The following is a 25,129-nucleotide window of genomic DNA, read 5'->3' on the forward strand; positions in this document are numbered from 1 at the left end:
TACTGATTGCTAACTTCTTATACCTAAATTATAGGGTCCCACTAATGTGGTCCTTTGCTCCCTTTGAACTGTAGCCTTCTGTGAAAAGTGCTTTCTCGTGTTCCATGGGAGTCTCATACAAAGTGTTCCCAGGCTCAGATGAAGTGTGTGTAGTCAGGTTTGTGATGGGAAATGTTAGTTCTTAAAATGCATGGGTGGTTTCCCTCACAGGCTTATTTCTTCATATATAGGAAGAACCTATAACCACTCTGAGTGCACAACTCGTTTTGTACATTATGCTGCATGAATGGTTACAGAATTATTTACCATGTGAGAAGACATTTATTTAACTTAATACATGGACTTCAACATTTATGGGAATCTTGAATGATGATTCATATGGGTCCTTTCCAGCTTGAGATATCCAGTGATTCTATGACAGTTTGGCTCCCTATCTGGACAAACAAGTCTGTTAGTAGATTAAGTTAGCCTTCAAAGCTAAACATTCTTGTTCATTTTGTGTTAACTTGCTAAGCTAAATATTCTTGTTCATTTTGTGTTAACTTGCTAAGCATCATTCAGTCTCCTCTGTCACTGGGTTGTAAAGTTTCATGAGGAGGATGGTGCTTTTGCTTCCTTTCTCTTTCTTAGCAAATTGGTTCTGTTCCAGAGGTTCTGATCTTTGCCAGTTTTTGCAGTTTTAGCAATATTAACTTAGATTTAGGAATGTTAATATGGCTTTTTGCCGTATGATCATGTTATATTTTTGGAACAGTTGTACTTAGGGAAGGGAAAAAAAAAAGTGGTAATCTAAGTTTTACTCAATATTATGTTTAAATGATTCTATGCCTCTTCAAGGTATATGAACTCCAAAAAAACTACAGGGTTTGAGTAGTCTTATGTTTTTTCCCTATTTGATCCCCCAGGTGTCTCGAGATGGTGGCCTTGCTGTGCCTACCAGTGATGTCCGTGGAAGCAGTGACATTGTGGAAGGCGGAAGGATGGCTCTAGATAACAAAACTTCCCTACTTAACACCCAGCCTCCCCGCAGCTTTTCAGGGCCACGTGCTCGAGAGTATAACCCCTATCCTTATGCTGACACAATTAACACCTATGACAAGACTGCCCTGAAGGAAGCAGTATTCGATGATGATATGGATCAGCTTCGGGATGGTTTGTATCAGCGTGTATCATAAAACCTCAGGCAGCTTGGTCTGTTTCCGGTATTTTTTATTTATGGGTAGTACTCTCAGATACCTGTCTGCACATGGATACGTTGTGACATCTGAGTCCAGACTTGGTATGAAATACATTTTATTCTCATGTACCATGAGAACCTCATCTGTGGCTATTGAGAACATATTATACCGCAGTTTTGATTTTTGTTTGCTAAGAGTTTTCCCCAGACTAGTCCCTTAAGCATCTGAATGCATCTATGGGGATACTATTTTGGGGACCTTCCACTCTTTGAGTGAAACATCTCACTCAATAGCTTGTTACTGAGCATTTAACTTCATTTAAGTGATGCTACACCTTAGCTTTATTCTTTAGCACCTATGAGTCACTGTACTTTGATCTAAAGATCATACATGTGTTTACCAGCTTTGGGGTGTGTGTGTCTGGAAAAAACTGTGGCAGTTCTTGTCTTGTAGAAGTAATTATTGGAACCGGATTAAATTCAGTTGTCATATCTCTTCCTGGTTCATTAGAAGCCATGAGCTGTGTTACGAACTTACATGAAATTGTGGGCCACTCAGATTCTCTTGCCTGCTTGACTGGGGCCACCTGGAATTTGATGCCTTTTGGGGGGGCCCTTGTTACATGCACTTTGTTCTGTAGGGGATTAGTAATCTTGGCATCTTTGATCTTTTTCCCCATTTCCCCAAGTGATTTGTTGCCATTTGTCCTAGAAGTGCCCATTGACCATTCAGATTTGGTGGCTGATCTTCTGAAAGAGCTCTCCAACCACAACGAACGGGTGGAGGAGCGGAAAGGAGCTCTCCTGGAGCTGCTAAAGATCACAAGGGAAGATAATCTTGGAGTTTGGGAGGAACATTTCAAAACCATTCTGCTTTTGCTGCTGGAAACTCTTGGAGACAAAGATGTGAGATACAAATTTTTGTCTTAATTCTCCTGATACTGCTTCATCTAGGATGATAGTTTCTCCACACTAGTTTAAATGAAACTAGTGTTTGTATGGCATCTCAGCAGTGATGCTGCACTACTTATTTTTCTTTTTCCATTTGAAGGTGGATAACTCTGCTTTCATTTTCATGGTGTTCAGTGATGAGTTTTAAGCTACTCTGACGTGTCCCAGTTTTCCCCTCTCCCTCCTGAGTGCTAGTGAGAAACAACTAGGAAATTGAACTAGAATCAGAAAATAAGTTATCTTCTAATCTAGTACAAAAACTATCAAGATTTCAAAAGTTGTCCCCTTCCAAGTTAGGATGAAGTTACAAGCTCTTAACTATATTATGCCCATGCACCCCAAAAAGGAGAATAAAGGCACCTTAGAATATTCTTCTTTCTCTGTGTGGTTTAACAATCCAGGCTATTAGATCTCATGGGATGCGTCTCTGTCTCTTGCAAAAATGTCATCAAGAATAAACAGCTATTATGGGGCATCTTGTTTTGAAGTATTAAAAAAAAGCTGTGTTATTATCACAGCTTTATATTTGGTAGTTGATCAAAGTGGTAATTTACAGGCTAGCCACTTGGGGCTATTTGTTCAGCTTGCAGCACAATGATATTTGGTAAAGGCTCACCACCCTGCGGCGCCTTCACATCAGAGCCACGCTTCATCTGAATGTTACAATATTTAGTCTTCAAAGCACTTACAGTGCTTCTTTTTTTTTTTGTCAGATTCAAAATCAATGGTATTTCTTATGCTTCTTGTAATGCATATGATGCATGTGCTCAGAAATTTTAATTCTGAAGCAGTGTAGGTGGCTGATATTTTCTCATTGTTCATAGTATAAGCATGAGCTACTCTAGTCCTGCATGTTTAGTCATAGCCTCATCACACATGTATCAGAAGATGTGGTGGCTTTAAGTACCTATGTATTGTGCTACTGGATGAATTTTGCAGATGTATAGCAAGGGACATGCTTTAAAGGCTGAGTATAGAGTAAAATAAGTAATATTCTGTTGAAATGATAGAATCTATTTGGAGTGGCCACAGGCCAGAAACTTAATGTAACAGTTATGAAATTGAAGCAGGTGTTACAAATCCCTTCTGCTAATGATCTTTTGATATGAAGGATTAACACATAGTTCAGTGTTGACTACAATGACTTAACTGTTCTTGAAAGTGATTTTTATAGGAGTTACAGGAAGAGAAAACATTTTACTGTGTCAGTACATGAGAAGCAACTTTGGAGCCCAGGTTGATATCTGCAAGGCTAAGCAGAAGAGGAAGGGCAAAACAAATATGACCTGAACTGCTTTGTAGATTCATGTAATACAGATATGCTGCTTTGGGTACACATTTGTACTTCATTGCCAAAAGATTATGAGTAGACTCATTCTGTGACAACAGTAATTTAATGTGAATTTTTGTGCAAAAGCAAACGAGGAGACCAATTTTGAATTTTAGTTATATTTATTACACTGTTCACATTGCTGGAGCTGGTGTAATGTAAGACCAATATAAGATTTCTGGTGGCATAGGGAGCCATAGAGTTTACTTCAAACTATAAATTTGAGAACTGACTTTTTCTAGCGCGGATTTGATTTCTCATTACACAGCATTCAATAAGAGCCCTGGCACTGCGAGTCCTGAGGGAGATCTTGCGGAACCAGCCAGCAAGGTTTAAGAACTATGCGGAGTTGACTATCATGAAAACACTGGAAGCACATAAAGATTCCCACAAGGAGGTGAGTGAGTCTTTCCGTGTTGCTACTGGGAAAACAATATGTACCTGCTGAAAAAATGCAGGACTTGTGAGACTTAATAGGCAAACACGTTGACCTATCTTGTGACAGAAGTTTCCCATGTATGAAGAGACAGGGATTTTACATGCTAAAGCAGGGAGGAAAAGAGTTGAGACTGACATTGCTGTTTAAGTGGACTTGAAGCTATCTGGAATTTTAGGCATCTGTTTATAAACTTTCCAGGATTTCCCTGCTTATTCTGGGAGAGGCTGAGACCCTGTAGTAGAAAAGTGCATGTTTAATAATTTTGCAGAGCACACTGGAGTCACTGTGTCTGTGTGGGTAAGGATAAGCAATGTACTGGCGAAGACAAAGCTCGTGTCTAAGCAGAACCATCTATGAAAACTGAATGATGAAATCAGACCATGCTGGAGAACTGGGAACTGGTGAGCGACAGGAGAAAATGGACAAAGGCTGTACTGCTGACAAGAAGCTGGGGCAGAGGAAGAAGCAAAGGGCAGGGAGAATTGCATTTTCCTTTTGTGAGAGAACTTGAACTAAAGGTATTCTTCTGGAATAAAACAAAAATCAAGGGACATGATGATAACATTTGAAGTAGATCAAATTACATTTAAGGCTAGTCTTTGTAGGTTGACTTTCAAGCTGGATCTTTTAATCTACCTTGTGCATGTTGCAAGTTTGAACTAAACCTTGGAAAATGCCTTGTGAACTTTTCTGTCTGTGATGCCTTTGTTACCGAAGTCCTTGGTTTGAAATCTAAGACACTTATTCTTCTCCGCAACAGGCTTATTCTGAACTAGCAATTTCAGGCATCTCTGGAGAGCTTTGGCCATGAAAAAGATCATTGTATAGATCAGACTGCTCCAGAGCATTGTGTAACTAGCACAACATTACATTAGCTGTGTGTAGCAGAAACTGTACTGTTTAAAAATTAAAACTACAAAACAAAAAACACCCTCAGGGAAAGAAACAGTCTGGGTTTCTCTAAAATGCAAAAGTAGAAAATGGTTAATCCTTTAGTGAATGAAGACTGCTGTACTCTGCCTACCTTCCTCTCCTTGATTTAGAGACTTTGCACTCCTGTCATTTTCAGTTCAGAGTAATAAGAAGCAGTTGTAAATTGATTTCCTGATAAAGCAGTCAGACAAAACGTTATGTTCTGAAGGAGTGCCTTTTATTGGCAAGTTTTCCTGGTTGCATACTTCAGCTCACCTTGACTCAGAGCTCTTAGTATTTTTTGTCTGAGTCCTCCAAGACTGCCATTTCTAGTAGGATCTTTCCAGATTCTCTGACATTGTTTTAATGCCCCTCAGAATTCACTGTCCTCATGGGTTTTAGAGAAATCAAGAACGGTGTTGAAAACATGACACTTTATGACTCTGTACTCCCCACACTGTGTTCTTCACGCTTGTAGTACAGAAAGGTTTTTCAGGATTTGCCTGAGGTGCTTCCTGAGGAAAAGCATAGAAGAAGAGATGGCTAAAGAGAAAGCAGAGCGTAAGCCAGGAATTAAGAGATGTGAGTTCTGGCACTTATAGAAGAATAATGTAACTGTGTTAGTATCAGCAAGTAGATGCGATGTGCATAGCATGGCTTTGATTTAAACTAGTTTTGCATAGCATCTTCATAATTAAAAAAGATTGTATTTGCAGCTGCTGCAGTGAGAACTTTGGGTGACAGCTGTCATAGCAGGACACTGCAGATATATTCCTATTTTACTATCTGTTGCTAAGCAGTTGTGTGTGCACAGCTGTATTAAGTGTTGGTGGTGGATTTTTCATTCTATACATGTGGTTTTTGTGACCCTTGTGTAAATGGAGCTCTCAGAACTGTGATGCATCTGTCTTTCAGGAGTTTGAGAATATCAGCATTCATGAAGTTAAAAGAGGTTTCCCAACCTGCTCTTGGGTATCTACATAAGCTAGGCTAAAGATATACCTGGGAATATGCTTTAGGTATTTTTACCTGTAGCTGAGGCTTGCCGATTCAGTTAGATTGTGAAAAATTAACCTAGAGTCCATCTGAGCATGCTCACTTGGTCAAACTCATAGCCCTGGGCCAGAAGGTCACAAATTCCCATCCCGTGGTTGCCTTCCAGCTTGCTCTCACTGCTGACTGTTGCACTGCTTTCTCCAGGAGGGGTGGACAAGCTGCCTTTTTTGACTTGGTCCCACTGAGCAGGAGCTTAAGTGACGATTCACCAGTTCGTGATTAAAGGGCACTTTGAAAGAATAGCTGAAGAAGGAAAGGGAATATCTGAGTTAGGGCAATATTAAAGGCAGTGCTGCAACATCTGTGTAAAATAAAGTCTTTCTCTGGACTGTAAAACCTATTTCAAGGAAAGCTGCTAAATAGTTTGGTTAGAAAAGTGTTAATCCTTGTGCCAGTGATGCCCTGATAAGATGTCGCTCTGGGACTTGCTATGTTTCTGGGCTGCTGCTTTTAGTAGAAAGACAGGAGTGATCCTGGTTTATGGTTTGAGATCAAGTTTTTGCTCACATTTTCTGTTACGTATAATCCGCAGAGAATCAATCTGAAGTGACCAAGTAAAGAGAGTTTGCAGAGGAGCACGGTACAAACCTATTGATTTTGGGTACTGACTCCAAGAAGTCACTGTACTAAGAGGCAGTTCTTTGGAAATGAAGGTTCATCTTCTACCCAAATTCCAATATTGCTGCTGTTCAGCATGGCCAGAAGGGATCAAATAACAAATTATAACCAACACATTCACCAACCAGCAAATATCACCCCTTCCTCCAGTTGAGTGCTGATACCTAGTTAAAGATATCAGCACTTTTGTTTGAAATAAAAAAGGTCTGTGATTTTATTTCAGATTATATAGTTGGAAGTATGAAAGCAGCATTAGCATAGATAGATATTTTGAGATGCCTGGATAATAGGCTGTTTTTTCAAGTCCAAGCAGAAGTCTTTAGACAATTGGGTCTATTGGGTCTAGACAATTGGATCTAGCCATGGCTAGAACTCTTCTGCCTTCTGTTGCTGAAGGCAAGGTCTAGGATCAGCAGAGCAGCATGGCTAAGAGAACCATTTCTCTTCCCAGGGACATAGAAGCAGAAAACTTGGTACATGGAGTTGGATGCTGAGTTGTGCCTTGTGAGCACAAATGCAGGAGACTGGCAAATCACAGACCTCAATGGGGTTCAAAATTAATGTAACCTTAGGCTACAGGCTAGAAGACTCTGGGTTGGGATTCATGTTTATAGTTAGCTAATTTTTTTTTTTTTAAGTTCAGCCTGGTTTTATGCTGTTTGTTTGTAGTGTACCAGCCTATTCAGTGCTGTTGATTTAATGGGGTGATATGAAGAGTCAAGCCTGCTTCTGTCTTAACTGTAAATATTTATGGGGGTTGACATGTAAATGCTTTTCACTTATTTTTGGAGCATTAGAACATAATTGAAGTTGTGGATGGTATTAAATCTTGTTGATTTTTATCACTCTTTGTTTGGAGTTATTTGGAAGAGAACCATCTTTCTGTTGCCAATTAGTTAATATTAACTCATTTGTTCCAGTGTACTTACCCATAACTAAGGAGAGATTCTGCCTGCTGACCCAATACCATTGATGTGACATTGCTTCAGATTCATACCAGGAAAATGAGTATAAGTTCTTATTACTGAATATTTTAAAACAGAAATAGTTTGTTAGCTTGGGAAATCGTTACTAAGTGAAAATCGTAAGATAGCTAATTCCCTGCTTCTGTCTCTGCCACTCTTTTTTTCTCAGCAACTAAGAGAATGTGTAAAGAAAGGATTTTGTGCTTTGTCTTAGATACCTAACTTTGGTCTTTTGTTGTCCAGAACGTCCATAAGCATAATTGATATGTACCATTCTCTGTTGTAGTCCTCTAAAAGAGGGTAAAAAAGAAGAAATTGCAGCTATCCAGTAACTGTAGATAATTATGTTGCTGAGGTGCTTTTAGACTGGCCTCTGATATTTAGAAGATGGTTTGTAACTGATGATGGTGTGATCTATTTAGGTTTCTGCAAAATGTAGTTTAGTAAAGAAGGAAAGCACTAAATGATCACAGTCTTTAAGGTTAACTGATACGTAGTCCATGCTGGAAGCAGCCAAGCACTGCATCAGCTGATGTTTCATAGTATATGTGCTTTTTCTAATTTCCAACACATTTCAAATACTTACTGCACAGAAGAAGCAGTCTAATCTACTTCATCTCCTCTGAATCCCTTATAAAAATCACATTGTTTTTTGATCTGTTTAGCACTCCCCACTGCTGAGTCTACTTCCTGCTTTGAAACCAAATTCTTAATTGTTTGTTCCTGTCTGGATCAGACCGTCAAGCCTTCAGGGATGGGAGTTTGCCTGGCTAGGTATTGGTAAACCTCCATCCCCTCCAGCTTGGATTATGCAGGCTTAAAGTAACCATCTCCTAGATGGCAAAACTGGCTCAGAAACACAGCTGCATGCCTTGTAAGCCTGAGAGCAAGACTGTGTCCTGCTTAAAAAACTTCTCTGGTGCTCTGCAAGTTCCACAATAGCATACAAAGCCTCTGAGTTTTCAGTGGGCTTTTTCCTACACTGCCTCATTGTCTACGATTTGCTGCAGAGATGGTGCAGCTAGCAATCATGGCAAAATATAATCCAGATTATGCTCCTACATACAGCTCTCATGTAGGTGCATAGGTGCTGCTCTGCTGAGATCCCAGTGTGTTACACTGATGCCCTATGTAGCCTGTGAACCTGGCGTGTTCTGTCGTAGGTGAGTTAGGACGTACATTTTTCTTTCCTTGTTTGGCAGTAGTTCGTGTCACTTCAAAGCAGAAATAAAACCATCAAAACCATTCAGAAAGCTGGTGCATATTGACCAAGAGCAGATTACCACAGTAAACTGCTTGCTGCAGCCAACAGGCAGCAAGGAACATCTCTAACACTGAGAGTAATAGCTGAGCAGAAGAAATTCTGTGGGAGAGTTGAAGTCTTGTTTCTGACTGTCTTAAGCCAACAGGGATCCCATGGCTGCAGTGCACTGTGAACCAGGTAAACCAGTGGGAATTGTCATCCAAAGTTTGTCCAAAAAATTTTGTAGAACATTGATGCCAATGTGCTTTTCTGTTATAAGAAAGGGATCTGTGACAGATGGCTGTCTTGATCACACTGTTCCTAATACTGCACATCAGCATATCCTTTTTCATTGAGATGTGAAAGCATTTCATGTGCATCCTCCTGGGACTGCTGATCCTGTTACTTTGAAGCTTATTCCTTTATAGCATTAAGGGAGACACTGCTAGAGGTGAACAGCCTATCTGTGTATTACATCTCTGGCTTCCTGCAGGTGAATATGGTTTCTTCCCTAAAGCAAGGGGAAATATAATAATTTCTCTCTTTAGGGAGACTTACTGGAAAGGTCTTAATGCACCACAGACGTCTTTCAAGGAACCGCTAGCAAACACAGTTTATGTTATGCCAGAAGTCAGGCTGAATCTAGTCTCTAGCATGTAGAATGTAAGGTAAGCATTTAGAAAGGAGAAAAACCTGCTTCTTTAAGGCAAAATGCTATCTTTTAGATCTGCATTCCTGGGCTACCTGCCCTGTCTTGAATGATATCTAACTATCCAGTTCAAGTCATGGTTTGCTCTAAGCTTTAACTGGGAGGTAAAATCATGTTTGTGACATACCTTACACACAGCTTAGTGTCTGTGTTTTTAGAACACTGCAGGCTCTCTCTAGTCTTGAACGTCTTGTTTCCTAGCCACGCTTTTGATCTTGCTGCTTCCAACTGTCATCATCATTGAGGCTCTGCTAGTTTTCTTTCATATTTCTGAGGTCACTGAGAATAATTATACTGGGTCGGACAAGAAGTTTGCTTCACTTGATACCCTACCTGGCTGACTATCAAGAAGCAAGCATACCATGATGCTTCTCTGTGGATGTCCTCCCTCCTTCCAGTTATCTGAAGCTTACAGCCTTCCCATACTAATGTTTTTTTCTGCCTGTTTGTTTTGGCCTTTGTTTTTTCTTCAGTGAACTTGTCTATTTTTTAATCCTCTTGTGACAATGAGCTCCCTGGTCTGAGCATGTAGGGAACAGCACCCTTTTATTTTCTCAGATTTAAAGGATGCATTTCTTGTGGTGTGTATGAGCCATTCCTGTTGCTTCCAAGTGTGTATTTGCTAATCTTGCATCTAAAGTTGGGAGGAAGACCTATTGCTTGATGCTGTTTGCTCATTTTTCCCACTCCTTTTAAGGTTGTTTCACTCTGCTGGTTCGTTTAAAGCCCTGATTAAATATTGTGTGATATGTATAATTTGCGAGACTCAAGTGTCGTGCTTCACAGCAAAATATCTTTGCTAAACTCTGGTGTAATTGTGCTTCCTTGTTGCCATATGACCTGGCAGTTTGTATCTTTTGATAACGCACTTCCCTCTGTGTGGGAATGCTGCTGATTTCTCTGGCATTACCAGGTGAGTGGGACTCTGAGCATGCTGTGTAAGCATTCAGAGACATTCTTTCCCTCACGGGATGCAGAGGTGGTCTGGGTGGCTGAATGTTTTGTTCTGCCAAAGCCAGGAGGAAAGACCTTTGGAACAGGGCTGATACTTGCATTGCAAAATGGTGGCATTTGGCTTTCTGTGCCAGCAGGGATGGGCTTGTCTTTTTGGCTCACTCTTAACTGGTGTTGCCGTACCCTTTCCTACACTCTGTCCCTTGCTGGTCTTTTCCAAGGGAGCCAGGAGCCTAGTTACCTGCCGAGGCTCTGATTCAAGCAAGCATGTAAGCACACGCTTGAATCCCATTGATGTCAGTGAGACTTCAGCATTGTTATTAAACACACGCTTAAGGGTTTTGCTGAAGTGTGCCTTAGATGCAGGCGCTGTCTGCCAGATGTGCTCTCAGAAGGCTTGGAAGCCTCCCTGGTGTTGTCACATTTACAAGCTAGTATCTGCAGTAAGCTTACTGGACACGTGTAACACATCCTTCTGTATTCAGGGGCAAGGCATTTCACGGAGAGGCAGTGTGAAATACCCAAATGCTGAGTAAATGTGGCCAGATTCTTGCTGGAAATGGGTGGCTTTGCCGAAAGGAGGTCTTGCAGGGGCATAAATAAATTCTGCGCTTTCACAACTTTTCTTCCCGCCCTTATGTTGCGTTAAATATGTATGATCTTTGTTGTTATTTGGACCCTCACTTGTTCTGTGAAAAATCACAGCTGTATTTTAACCTTCGTGCTTGGAATTGGTTAATAAGCTTTTTCAAAAAAAAGGTTTTGTCTTCTGCATTTGCCTCATACTTTTTTATACATTTTAACCTACTCCTGTACTGTTTGGAGTTTACAGTAGTGTCTTTGAGATCAGAATTGTAGGTGCATACTAACATATTGTTGCTTTCTTATCAAGTAGGATACCAAGAGGATTTAAAGTTTAAAAAAATATTTAAAAAAAAGTACAAGCTTTTCTTTCTGAGGGTGTCTGAAAACATTTACTACAGTATTTGGAGTTGTTGCAAAGCAAAATCCCAAGAAGCCTGTGTCCACATAGTTATAGCTGGGTTTTTTTAGCTAGTGACTTGCTTGTGTATGTTGTTAAATAGATTACAAGATATCTGGGCTCTCTGTAAGTCCACTGCATTGTTTGTGAAAAGCTTGATGGTAGCAGTGTTTCACCACTGGCAAAGCCGACATCAAAAGCTGCAGTGCCAAGAAGTGAATTCCTTTAAAGGAGAGAACCTCATAGGAGCTCCTGACTTCATCCCCTCAGCAATTCAATGCTGTGGTACCAACACATGGCGTTAGGTTTCCCTTAAATACTTGGGTGTTTCCCAGTGAAATCACGTCCTGCTTGTTTCTAAGCTAGCACTAGCTTACATGGAAAACTATTAACCTCATGCTTCTTGTGTGAAATTGAAGAGGAATGAGCAAAAAAATAGCTGGAAGATAAAACTTGCTGGAAGCAGGAAAACAAGCATTCCTTTCTGCTTGGTTAACTCATTCACAGATCTTTCAGGATGAATTTTTTTTTAATACTGACCACATTGTGGATTGTCATTCTTTTTGGTATATGTTTTAATATTATAATTAAATGCTGAGAAAGGCCTGAAGTAAATGGAACAGTTTGACAGCTTTTCTTCTGTAAATAGGGCACTCATGAGGAAGCAGTCATGGTCTCCAGTCTGCTTTACCATCCTGCCTATGCTTTGCCTGCATGCAATTTTTGTACCACGTGAAGTACTTGAGATCTTGTTCACTGTTGGGTTTGCTTTAGAGGATGCCAAGAGCTAAGTGAATTAAGTTTTATTACTTCTTGGTTGTACAAGTATGTTGTGGCCATTCCTGTTTCAGGGAGGTAGCTGTCAGTCAGTGGAAGATGATTGGTAGTGGCTGTGATGCTAAGACTGTGGGTGAAGCAGGCGTTGTAGATGGAGGTGATCTCTTCTGGTCTATCCATTATTGCTACCTTAAAAATCAATTAAATGTTTCTTGAAAATGTTTTTAGTCCAGGCAGGGAGACATTCTTGTCTTGATAAGGGCTGAGATAAACCTCCAGATACTCCACAGTAGTTACTTAAAAATAATGGAAGCTTGCCTTCATTTGAGGCTTTGATAGAGTCACATCTGTCCGTGGGTTGCCTTAGTCAAATAGAAATCCCTGAGTTTGATACCATGACATTGTGTGGAAGAGGGGAAGGAGGAGAGTCCAGCAGCTATGGCTTCAGTCTAAGTGACAGGAGACCTGTAGCTTGATTTGTTTGCTTGTTTTGCTGATTTCCTAGTGCTGGTTTCAAAGTATTGACTTCAGAAAACCCCAGGTAGTTCAGCTTAGATGAGTTAGAGAAGTGGTGCTGGCATCTGAGCTTCTTGCACAATTGGGAAAAAGGGGCTGCCTTGAAAGGCTTATTAATGCTCCTGGACTCACAGATTGCCTGGGGCTAACTGGGAGACCCTAAGCATGAGGATTTGTGAATGCTTCTTTCTTCTTAGAGCTGAGATGTTGGATGTATGTCTGCCCACTGGGGCATTTCTGTCCCCTCAGGATTTATGCTTCCTTAAAAATAAGCCCTGAGAAGTAGGGAGTGAGAAGAGATGAACAAAAGCATCCTCCATCTTTTGTACTGAAACAAGAACATGGGGAGCAAAGAGTATGTGACTTGTGTCCAGGAAGAATGTGACTAAGGGAAAGCTTCATTTTGTTGCCTGGCAATTAGCACAGACACTTGAAAAAAGAAAACCTGCCTTTCCGTCCTGTTTTTTTAATCTGATTACTGCAGAATGTAAAATGAATAAACTCATGGGAGGAGAGACCAGGATTGGGTCTTTCCTCTTCAGCTAGCTGTCCTACCCACTGCGGAAGAGTGTGGAAATTGTGAATTTGCCTTCTCTCGGGGTAATAGAATTAGATCTAAGATCTCCCTTGTTTTGCATGACTGCAATACAGTGTGGGCTAGTTGCAGAAAGTGCATGCCACCACTGTTCACACTTACGCTTCCTTTTTTATAGTGATCCCAGTGCTGCCTTAAGGGATTAGGTGTGCTGAGAGCACAGATTCATAGTCAGGGACAGCCTAAGACCTTACTGTGTCTGTAGCTTGGGTTTGATTACAGCATTTGCTTAGCTGCAAAAAGGCAGGACTCATCTGTGTAGTCATAGGTGTCTCAGTTTGGGCACCCAAGCGCTCAGCAGGTGAGATACATAATAAAAGGTGTACCGGTGTCATTCATCATAACATTCAAGAGATAAATTTTGTATTGTCTGAACTGGTAAGTTTAGGTTCTTTTGACAGTGGCTGGAGAGATGTCATCCTCTCACTTCTCCTATGATGGGAATGCTTATCTATCTTGGGTGGCAGATGACTTTTTCAAACTAGCCACAATTTTGACACAGTTAGGTTAGGCAGGATGGACTTCCTAACACTGGCTGGAATAAAGATGTCACTGGAGGTGAAGGATGTGAATTCTCAATCACCTTTCAATAGAGCCTCCTGTGGATACGTTAATGAACATCCCTATGCATTTCCTGGCAGTCATTCCTAGTACACACAGGTGGTGTTGGCTGTGAAGTGTGACCTCATTAACGTAAGGTTTGGCTCTGCTTTCATTCTAGGTCGTCAGAGCTGCTGAAGAAGCTGCTTCCACCCTGGCAAGTTCCATCCACCCTGAGCAATGCATCAAGGTGCTTTGCCCCATCATTCAGACTGCAGATTATCCAATTAATTTAGCTGCCATCAAAATGCAGACGAAAGTAATTGAGAGGATTTCGAAGGAATCGTTGCATCAGCTCCTTCCTGATATCATTCCTGGGTTATTACAGGTACAGTATCCCGTGTCGCAAATGCTCCTGAGCACAAACCACCACTGAGTAGTATGTGAGGTCTGTGACCTAAGAGAGAATGGCTGGACCCTTTGAGGCTAGATTTTGTTAAAGTTTTAATCCCTTTAAGTTTTTATATTTGAGTTTTTAATGTTAAGAAAAAGAAAATTCAGTTTCTTCTGTGTATGTTCCACAATTAGAAGCCTTGGCCCGACTCCTAAATAAGTCAGTAGGAGCCACATAACAAATTGGAGTGTAGGAGTCAGCCACATCTTGCGCTGTCTCAGTACACCCCAAGCAATATATTGTGTAGTCTCCTTTATTTCTGCTGAGCTGTTCTGTGTTTTGGTTGTACTTGAATTTGAATCCCAGCAGGCAGGCTGGCCCTTTCCTCTTTCCAAATCAGGACTGAACTACTTGCTGACTTCATTCAGCCTCTTTCATAAGCCTCTCAGGCTGCGTGGGGAGCTGCGTTAAGGCTTGGTCTTACATTGCAAATTTAGCTTTCAGCATTGGCTGTAGCAGTGTTGTCTTCTGTTCCCCTGCACAAGCAGCCGTCAGTGCTAGTTGCTGGGATGAGGCTGCAAGCAAGGAAATAAGGGGAGGCAACAGTGAGAGAGGAGAGAGAATGTGTATGTGTTTACTGGGGAGAGATTGTGGCAGGAACAGATCAGTCAGTGTGAATGGGAAGACATGTTTGGGACAAGAGCGAAGTCAGAAATGCCCTTTCTGCATCCTAGAGTTCGTCTCAACTTTGTGGTGTCAGCTCTTGCAATTTCTTTTCTTAAATTTCAACTTCTGGGAGTCAGACAGTTCTGTATTGATCTAAACTTCTGTTGTGAAAAGCTTTTAGCCATAATTGTTGGAGATAACAATCTGAACAGTGGAGCTTCAGTGCACTAGAAAAGTTTGGGAGCAGCAAGCCTTTAAAAATGCTGTTATATTTGTTTTATTAAATTGCTTCCATGTCTTAAAATGGATCTGATTTCAGAGTGTAGGTACTTCCTCAGCTTAGAAACTCCTAGTGATAGAAGGATTCCACTTGTCACGTTTGGGAAGTATTTTTGGATCCTGGCTAAAGAACTGTGTGTGGAGGGAATCACCAGTGTGCTTCTTTACCATGCCAAGGCTACTGGTAGAATGGTGAAGAAGCAAGAAACATCAGATGGCAGCAGTATGAGCACAAGTGTGCAGCTCAGCATCTTGGAGCAGGATCACCCTGACTCCCATGAACAGCTGGGGATCTCCATGCAGGAACCGAGCTTCGCTGGGGATGTCATGGTGCTTGCCCTGGTCCCAGTGCAGAGCTCTGGCTCCCTCAGAGCCTGGGGGATAGAAGTAGGCTGTGAGGCAGTCTTCCATGTACTGCATCTTGATACCCTCAGGCTGGAGAGAGCTTTGAGCCCATGTAATGTCCTGAGTGAATACTTTTAACTGTTGGGCTGTGTTATTAAATTCTGGGAAAAGAAGCAAACACTGCCTTGCAAGCAAGTTGGCAAATGGGGAGGTGGGGTGACGGTCCCGCTGGTGCATACAGGACAGGCTCTACCAACCCTGCACCCACCAGGATGCAGCCCTCTGGCCTCGACACCGCATGAGTGTGCCTGCCCTCACGGGGGTAATTTGGGATACACACACAAACAAAATTCCAGGCCCACAGGGAAACTTAAGGTCAAGCAGAGGCATCTGATGATCTCAGGAAGCCTTTGGGTTGGGACCCACAAGACTGTCCTGCATCTCAGCTGTCCTTCCAGCAGCAGGTTGTGTCTCAGTGGATGTTCCTCTGCTGAAAGGCTGGGCTCAGCCTTTTTTCCACCTCTGTCCTCAATAGCTTGGTGTTTCTCTCAGCTCATCTAGGTCTCATGCTTTCCTAGTTCAGAGCTTATTGGGATTGCAGACTGTCATTTCTCACTGTATTTTGGCCCTGCAGCTATAACAGCTTCATTTGTGCTGCATTCCTCCTCCTGGCTTTCCCAGCAGAGGTCACCCTGCATCCGGAGGAGGCAGTGTCCCTTAAGCTGAAGTGATGTCTTCATTTCTTATGGGATGGCTGCTTACTGATGAATCACTGCCCAAGTACAGGACTCATGTTGCCAGCTGCTGAGTGACCTGGTGGCTAGCTTGAGCTCTCCTGGAGCTGCCAGAGGTCTGATACACCTACGGGGGTCTCTCAACATGCTATTTTCTGTTACTACCTGATAAGTAATCAGAAAGCTCCAGGTTACAAAGGCAGTTCAGTGTGAAGCGCAGTGTTTAAGGCTTTTCTGAAGGCAAGCTAGGAGCATGAGGGCTCCCCTTCAAGAAGTCCTGACCATCCAAGATAGCGTATGGTCATCTGAAGTGGACACAGGAGTCCTAAGCACATATTGGGGAAACTGTGTTGTTGCTCAGTGCTACACATTAATAACTTTTAACATGATAGTAGTAACCTATACTATAAGGAACAAATAGGATGTGATTGTATTCTTTTGCTCTTTGAGTATTCAGGTTGCAAACTGTTACACTAAACAGAGCATTTTCTATTGCTCTATTAGGTCAGGCACATTCACAGAATCTTCATCAGCTCTTTAGTTTACTGCTCTGAAAGGACGTTGGTGAGTGCTGTTTGACTTCTGACCTTTTTTCTTTGTTTCCCAGGGTTATGATAATACAGAGAGCAGTGTCCGTAAAGCTAGCGTATTTTGCCTAGTGGCAATTTATTCAGTAATTGGAGAAGAACTGAAACCTCATCTCGCACAACTCACGGGAAGCAAGGTATGAGAGTAAATGCATCTCTGGAGTCTTGATAATAGCTAGCTGAATCGCTTGAACTGCTAGCAGTGAGACCAGTGGCATCAGTGTAGCCCTGGGTCAAGCTCTCTGTACTCTGCTAAATTGTATCTCACCCTACCAAAGACTACTAGAACAGCACAGTGCTTACTCAGCAATGTGAGCATTTGAAAATCCCACTAAGAAAATTTTGATGGGGTACAGAGATGGGTTTCACGATGCATTTGATGCTGTGTAACTGCAAGCTGCCACTGAGCGGGTTCTTCCCACTTACAGCCATGTTTACCTTACCCCTCCAGTGCTGCATCCAGTGGTGCCTGTGCAGTGAGTTGGTTCAGCTGGCTGCTCTGGCTGAAAACCAGTTCTGCAATACAAATTAATGAGCTTTTGGTCTGCTCTGCAGCTGCACGGGTAACCCAGTGCAAAGAGTTGTGGGAATGCATGGCTGGGATGGGTGGGAGAGCAGGTTCTCTCAGCAGCAGGTTGTGGTTTGGCTGGTAGAAATGCAGGTAATACCTCACTTTTAATAGCATGGCAGTGTCCCTTCTGGGACACGACCCTTCAGAGGACTTTGTGCCCTAGAGTCAGGTTAGCAGCAAAACTCAAGTTCTGACCTGATGATACTAACTCCTTAATTCAGCTCTGGCCTTCAGACAAGAGCTGGCATTTCATGTAGAAGCAGGCAGTGTTTGATTGCTTTTCAGAGCTGCTCAGGAAGCCATCACAAGATTTCTTCTGCTGTTTGAAGTTATCATAACCAAGAATTCTAAACGATTTTACAAACAATTCTGCATTTTTGTTTCTGAAATAGATCTCTGCATGTGAATAGGTACTTATTTTAGAGGGCTTCATTATGTTATTTTTAAGCAATAATTTCTTTCATGGGTAGTGGCACAGGAAGTGTGGTGTAGGCCAAAACAACCTGAGACTGAAGACACTTGGATTTTATTTCTGAATTGAGTTGTCTGGTCCTTAAACTTGCTCTGGAAGGAGACAGCTATGAGTGCTGGGGTTTGCCTCATTGTATTTGGGCAGTCAGGAAATCCCCCTATACAATGTTGTAGAGAAGTTATTATCCCAGTATCCTAGGTGCCACAGACTTACTCCACCACAAAACTAACTATAAACATGTGAGTAATTCTTCTGGGTTTACACAGACTGCCTGTGTGTTTAAAGTTAAATGTGTGCATGAGTCATTGAAGGATCTGGAGCTAAGGTGGTAAGGCAGAAAAAGAAAACAAACCCATGTGGAGGAAGTATGTAGTCATAACAGCTGCAGCTTCTCAAGATGTACCAAGTTAGTGAAGATATTTAAATGGCATTGAAAATTACCATTTTGTAAAGCATGGAGAGTTCAGGGTGTTTCCTAGGAGGGTCCATGGCTCTTGGGTCACTGCATGCCTGCAGCCCTACTGACCTCTGTGGGATTCCTGCCTGCCCAGGCTTCAGGATTGAGGTCTGTGAGCTGATGGCTGCTGAAGTGAAATGCAAGAAGAATTTTTCTAAATCCGATGAAATCTCTCTAACTTCAGTGGGACTAGGCATACCCTCCTGCCTCTGTCTGCCCTACGTACACTGAGCTTTGCTTCTCCTTTTCCTCCGGAGAGGCCAGTGTCAGCTCACTCAAAACTCAATTCACCGCAGAATGCAAGTTTTAAGATTTGCAGTTGACTTTTGTCCACCTGCTTTTCCTGGCATCTTCTCCTCATGTTTGTTTGTTTATTTCAGATGAAGCTACTAAACTTGTACATAAAGAGGGCCCAGACCACCAACAGCAACAGCAGTTCCTCTTCAGATGTTTCAACGCACAGTTAATGGAGATATGTGGACATACGTGTAGACTTAGAAGCAATCAACGGTGCCTCTCAGAGACCTTTCTGCTACTCTTCACTGGCGTACTCCATCAGCTCAAGGAGGCCATGCAGATATTTATTGCAATCAGTATTTTAGTCCCTTAAAAGCTTTTATGTAGAATCTTACTGGTATTGAATGTAAAGGAAGCAAGGTCTGTGTTGCAGTCTTCATTAAAAGTGAACAACAGAAAGCCATACTTAAACATATTTGTATAGCCTGCTGAAATCTCAGAAATATGTTTAGGTTAGCATTCCAAAACTGAGCCCAGGAACCTGGACATGCGTAAAAATCAAATATTGTTGGTTTAGTTCATACCCAGTTTTGGTTTCTGTGTGCTAGTTACCTGCTCTCTCCCCTCAGCCGTTCTGGCTAGGTTCTCCTCTTCTTACAAGTCTTGTGGTCCTGTTTTGTACTCCCTGCTGCAGCTTGCCTAGCATGCAGAGCTGTCTGCAGGGAGATCTTTGCAGATGTGGTTGTGATTCCAGCCTTGGATACTTCAATACTAAGAGATATCAAGTAAGTAATGAAAAAGTAGGTTCCTTTTAAACATCTGATTTTTTGTACATAGTTCTTCTGACTGACCTCTGATGGGCTAATCTCTCTGTAACTGCTCTCCAGCCAGCTGTGCTGTGCAGAACAGCTGGGCTTTTGTTCCTTTCATTGACTGTGTAAATATTTCTCCCCTCCTGACCCATTTGGCTCTTTCATATGCTCGAAAGATTCTCCAGGTTACTTGTTACTCCACAAAGGGAACCTGAGACCCAGTTCTGGGACTAATGGCCTGCGAACAGGACACTGGAGTTAGGTGGGTGAGTGTTGGATTAGGTTCTGAGTGTGCCCATGGATGGGCAGTGGGAGCTAGCAGGGCTCTATCTCAGTGCTGCCTTGTGAGGCTAGCTGCATTTTCAAAGTATATAGTGTCAAAGGGCTGATCTGCTCTGACCTGACCCACTGGTGTTGGGTGGTGAATGGCTTTGTCCCACAACTTCTTTGTGCTTTGGGCAAAATGTTCATCCCAGAGGACAAAAAAGGTGTCTGAAACTGAACAAAAGATCCCCTGAAAGCACCTGCTGAGCCAGCTGGGACAATGCTGGTTGCCTGCCACATCTCTCCTCCTGTGCCTGAAGAGACTGCAGTGCTATTGGCTGCCTTTTGAAACCTCCTTCTTCTTGGCCAGCACCACACACAGCCCTGCTGGGTGCTCTGCATTTTGGAGGGGTGTGGAGAGGCCTTGCTGGGCACTACTTGTCAACAGGATGCTCTGGTTAAAAGTGCCACAGGGCAAATCTTTTTGCAGCCTGATGACAGAGACCAGGTCAGACCCAAACCAGCAGCAGCCAAATACCCCACAGCACCAGCTTTCCCCAAGGGAGACTCTCTGTTTGCAAAGTGTGAGCTCCCCTGCCTCTTCCTGTAACCAGAGGAAGGAGGAGGATGCTAATGCTGTGTTTGGCCCTGGGCTGGATCCTGGCTGATGGGCATGCCCACCTCAAATATGAAATGGATCAGAACTGGCTTTTTGCCCCCACTGCCAGCAATGCAAGAGGATGGTGGAACTGCAGCTTGTGGCTGCAGCTGTGGTGATGGATGTGTGCTCTCTGGCTGTTCTCAGTGCCTTGGTCTTTCTCCAGCCCCTCCATTTCCCCTCTGGGGAGCTGAAGGGACACCCTTGGTAGTGTACTGAGAACATGAGAGTCTTTGCAGCAGGGGAGTGCAGTGGGGAGGGTAAAGCCACATTGTCCTCCCTTCCCATCAGTTTATCCCTGTGTCTCAGCCCTGGCCTCAAGGAGCTGGGAGGTGATGCTTGGTGCCAGCTTCCCTCCCAGTCCTCAGCTCAGGAAGGACTGGGGCTGGTGGTGACTATGTGAGATTGGGCTGCAAAGCTTGTTGGTCCTTTTCCCTGCTGATGTGAGAACAGAGGAGGTGACCTGCTCCCAGATTTGTCAGGATGTGTCCAAGCTTTTGCTTGCAGCAGGGTTAGTTCCCTCAACTTTCCCAATGAGTGATGTCATAGCAGGAGAAACAGTGAGATCTTGGTGGGTGGGATTCCACCAGGGTCTTTCCCACAGGCTGAGAAAAGCCATCCTCACCAGAGGGAGGATTGGCTGCTCCATGGTTGGTGTGTCCCTTTCTGTGGACCATTTCTTTTCAACATCTTTCAGTATGCTTGTTAGACTACTCTTTTTTTTTTTTTTTTTTTTTTTTTTTTTTTTTTTTTTATTGTTTAAATTTTTTTTTTTTTTTTTTTTTTTTTTAATTTTTGAATGATTCAAATTATTTTAGTTTGATACATTTATTTTCCCTTTTGAGGAAATACTCAGCCAACTTGTTGGCAGCAGTTAGCTGTCTTGTGTGAATTTTTAGTAGTGGGTTTGGGTTTTTTTGTTGTTTGGTTTGTTTTTTATTTTTTTTTTTTAATTTGTACTTTGACTGCTTAGTATTTATGCCTCTCTTTCTCCCCATCTCAGTTCAGCATCTTCTGTTCCAGATCTGTGGTTCAGAAGGTCAGCACAGCTGACCAGATGGAGATTAGTCCCTCCCAGCTGTAATGGAGCTTGGTCCATCACCATTTGCTGTTTGTTTCTTTATTTTTGTTTTTAATGGCACACTCTACTAGATCTCCAGGAATTGAATTCCTTCTCAAATGTTTTTATATTTTTTATCAAATCCTGTTAGTATGCACTGAGAGTGAACACACTGTATCGTCCCTGAACTGGTGCTGGTGCGTGTGCTGACACTGCAGTAGGAGTTAACAGCTCATCCTTGACAAAGATACATGAAACTGGCTGCTGCTCCAGTGACCTGTGTTTTCCAATACTGTTGGCACACTCGGGACTGCAAATGGTAGAACCAGGCCTTACTTTCTGAATCAGATTCGGTTCTGTTTGTCAACAGATGCTCTTTAACGTGCTACTTAATTTTGTTACGTGAGTCAGTCGAGGACTGTTCATCCTTTGAGTACTCTAGAAGTATGTTATACCTGTATACAGTAGAGAGCATTCTGCTTAGGTATTTATAAATCATTGAGTATAATGTACATAGTAAGGTTGTTTAGTATGTTGAACATGACCCGATTAATTTTTTTGTGTTTCCTTTGAAGTACTCAAAGGGCTAGCTCTGAATGTCACCTCTCTGATCTCCAGTGTTCTGACTTCAACAAGCTGTACAATCATTTTGTTTTCAGCAAGCATAAAGGTCTCTCTGGCTACAAATTACAGTGTCCATGCACGCTTGCAGAGAAAGATCTGCATGCTGGCAGTGCCTCACCGCACCGGTGAAGCTTGTGTTCACATTCTCACAGCAGTAGGCACCTACTGCAGCTGCCTTTTTTTTTTCCTTGCTGCCCATTATGCAGGGCTTCAATTTTTCGTATCTTAAAAAAAAAAAAAAAAAGAAAAAAATAGTGTATTTTCTTTGCCCACCATGCTTTAGAAGTCTGAATGGGAGAAAACTCTCAGCAGACAGTGGCTCCTGGCTGCAAGGTTGCCGAAATCTCAGATGTGGATGTTTTTTCTGCCATTGGCTGCACCAGTGCTCCGTGGGCATGGGCAAATACCAGATCCATCCGCCCCACAGGTCTACGTACTGTAGTTCTCATGTAGTGCAGAAATATTGAGGCATGTGGCTTTCTTAAGGTACACTATGTGTGCTTGCCTGGATTACAATACAATACGAGACTGTCTTTTTTTATTGCTTATTACTAGCTTACCAATAACCTGTATAAGTAACGTAACTCGCATCTTTGTCATCAAAACCTTTTCTCCCCACCCCTTTATTTATCAAGCATAATATTACATATTAAGGGACAGAAAAAATAGACCTCTGTAGTATACAGCAGGACGTTGCTAACAATGTTTTAAATGGGAAGTAAAAACCGCTCTGAAAAATGCCAGCCATGAGAAATGACTTTGTTGGCACCGTGTTCATGCGCATGTATTTTTTTCTATTTTTTCCGCTTTTGTCATGTTACATCCATATCTGTATTTATATCTTATTTGTTTCACTTTTGAGTGTATCATGGCAATTGTACAGATGTTTTTTGTTAACATTTACGTGATAGAATTTGCTAAGAAAAAAAAAAATAAAACCTTTTGAGTTTGCCCTAGAAGAAGTTGGGTTTCTTTTGGGGGGGAGAAATTAATAGTAAAGTAGATTCATTAGCCAACACATCTGCTTACTCCAACAGCCTTTGCTTGTGAAGGATCTGCTCTTATTCCTGCCCTGGCTGCTGCATTTTCCTGTCTTAGAGGTAGGTTGGTGGGCTGGCTGTTTCCTACAGACACCAGTCTGTGAGTGGTGGTGGGGCCACCAAGCAGCTGATCTTTTGGGATGCTGGTCTTTTGCTGTCACTTTTTAAAGGCTTTTTGGAAGTCATGATTTGAGAGGATTCTTGGAAGCATTTGTGACCTTCGGAAGAAGGGGCAGGCAACTCAGGAGGACTACAAAGATGTTGTGACGTTATGCAGGGAAAAAATTAGAAGGGCCAAAGCCTGACTAGAATTTAATCTGTCTACTGCTGTAAAACACGATTAAAAATGTTTCTATAAATACATTAGCAACAAAAGAAGGGCTAAGAAGAATCTCCGATTGGATGTGGAGGGAAACATAGTGCCAAAGGATGAGAAAAAGGATGAAGTACTTAACGCCGCCTTTACCTCACTCTTTTATAAAAAGACCAGTTGTGCTCTGGGTGCCCAGTGCCATGAGCTGGAGGAGAGGGAGACGGAGCAGAATGAAGCCGCCATAGTCTAAGGAGAAATGGTCAGTGACCTGCTACACCATCTAGACACACACAAGTCTACAGGGCTGGATGGGATCTATCCAAAGGTATTGAGGGATCTGATGGAAGTGCTCACTGAGCCACTTTCAATCATTTATCAGCAGTTCTGGTTAACTGGGGAGGTCCCAGTTGACAAAGTTACCAAATGTGATGCCTATCTACAATAAGGGCTGGAAGGAGGATCCGGGTAACTACAGGCCTGTCAGTCTGACCTTAGTGCCAGGAAAGGTTATGGAGCAGATCATCCTGAGTGCCATCATACGACATGTACAGGACAACCAGGCTGTCAGGCTCTGTCAGCATGGGTTTAGGAAAGGCAGGTCCTGATCGACTAACCTGATCACCTTGGATGACAAGGTGACCCACTTAGTGCATGAGGGAAAGGCTGTGGATGTTGTCTACCTAGACTTCAGTAAAGCCTTTGACACCGTTTCCCACAGCATTCTCCTGGAGAAACTGGCTGCTTGTGGCTTGGACAGATGTTTTATTTGTTGTATACAGATTTGGGCCCCTCACTACAAGAAGGACATTGAGGTGCTGGAGTGTGTCTAAAGAGGCAATAAAGCTGGTTAAAGGTCTACAGCACCAGTCTTTATGAGGAGTGGCTGAGGGAACTGGAGGAAAATGAACCTCAGGGGAGACCTTCTCACTCTCTACAACTACCTGAAAGGAGGTTGTAGCAAGATCGGGGCTGGTCTCTTCTCCCAAGTAACAAGTGATAGGACGAGAGAAAATGGCCTCAAGTTGCACCAAGGGAGGTTTAGATTGGATAGTAGGAAAAGCATCTTCACCAGAAGGGTTGCCAAGCATTGGAACAGGCTGCCCCATTAGTGGTTGAGTCACTATCCCTGGAGGTATTTAAAAGACATATAGATGTGGCACTTAGGAGCATGAGTTAGCGGTGGACTTGGCAGTGCCAGATTAGTAGTTGGACTCCATTTTAACAGTCTTTTCCAACCTAAACAATTCTATAATTCTATAGATTTAGGTGTGTCCTTTAGGGCTGCAACTGCAAAGTGTTGACAAGGGGGTGTTTGTTTATTGAACCACCTCAAAGTATCTGTCTCTTGTAGCTCCTTTGTCACGAAGTCCCCTGTTGTCCTAAACCACATGATTGCTTCATACACAGAGGATGGGGAATGGCTGTAATTGTCGGCTGAGGCAGTTTTGCCATGCTCTCCCTACAGTGGAATACTGGAGTTGCTGCCAACAATTAAAGGTAGTTAGCAGATTGCTGGCAAGTATGAAGGCTTGCTCTAAGCACTTGCAACCCATTCTCAATTAATTTCTCTGTCCTGGAGGGTCTGGACTGCTGCTGATTTCTTTATAGCTCAACACTTTGTAATGCCCAACAAATTATTTTGCGACCCCTTCTCTCCCATGAGGGATGTGCCGAGGAGGAGCTCAGTGCATGTCAGCAGAGTTGCACTCCTGGACCAGGTGCCTTATCTTCTTTTTTGCTCCAGTTAAAGAGTAAGATGTTTTGGCTTAAGACCCCTGAGAAAATGCAGCTCCGCTGATCAGTGGTAACTTGTGAAGTTAAATAATTCCACTGCTTCTGATTGTGCAACCCT

The 25,129-nt window shown here is 42.6% G+C and overlaps 1 protein-coding gene across 1 annotated transcript in view; it reads left to right on the plus strand.

Moving 5' to 3' along the window:
* The window catches only part of CLASP1 (cytoplasmic linker associated protein 1), a gene marked incomplete at its 5' end in the record, with an annotated part of 127,845 nt that extends 108,850 nt beyond the window's left edge, over nucleotides 1-18,995 (plus strand). Inside the window, 6 exons of the mRNA XM_010018970.1 lie at nucleotides 906-1,152; nucleotides 1,893-2,083; nucleotides 3,727-3,855; nucleotides 13,946-14,152; nucleotides 16,790-16,906; nucleotides 18,650-18,995. Of these exons, the coding sequence (XP_010017272.1) occupies nucleotides 906-1,152; nucleotides 1,893-2,083; nucleotides 3,727-3,855; nucleotides 13,946-14,152; nucleotides 16,790-16,906; nucleotides 18,650-18,736 (978 nt within the window). The remainder of the gene's footprint in view (nucleotides 1-905; nucleotides 1,153-1,892; nucleotides 2,084-3,726; nucleotides 3,856-13,945; nucleotides 14,153-16,789; nucleotides 16,907-18,649) is intronic.
* Between the last annotated feature and the right edge of the window lie 6,134 nt (nucleotides 18,996-25,129).

Source organism: Nestor notabilis, unplaced genomic scaffold (assembly GCF_000696875.1).
Source record: "Nestor notabilis isolate BGI_N333 unplaced genomic scaffold, ASM69687v1 scaffold6577, whole genome shotgun sequence".
In the NCBI taxonomy this organism is placed as follows: domain Eukaryota; kingdom Metazoa; phylum Chordata; class Aves; order Psittaciformes; family Psittacidae; genus Nestor; species Nestor notabilis.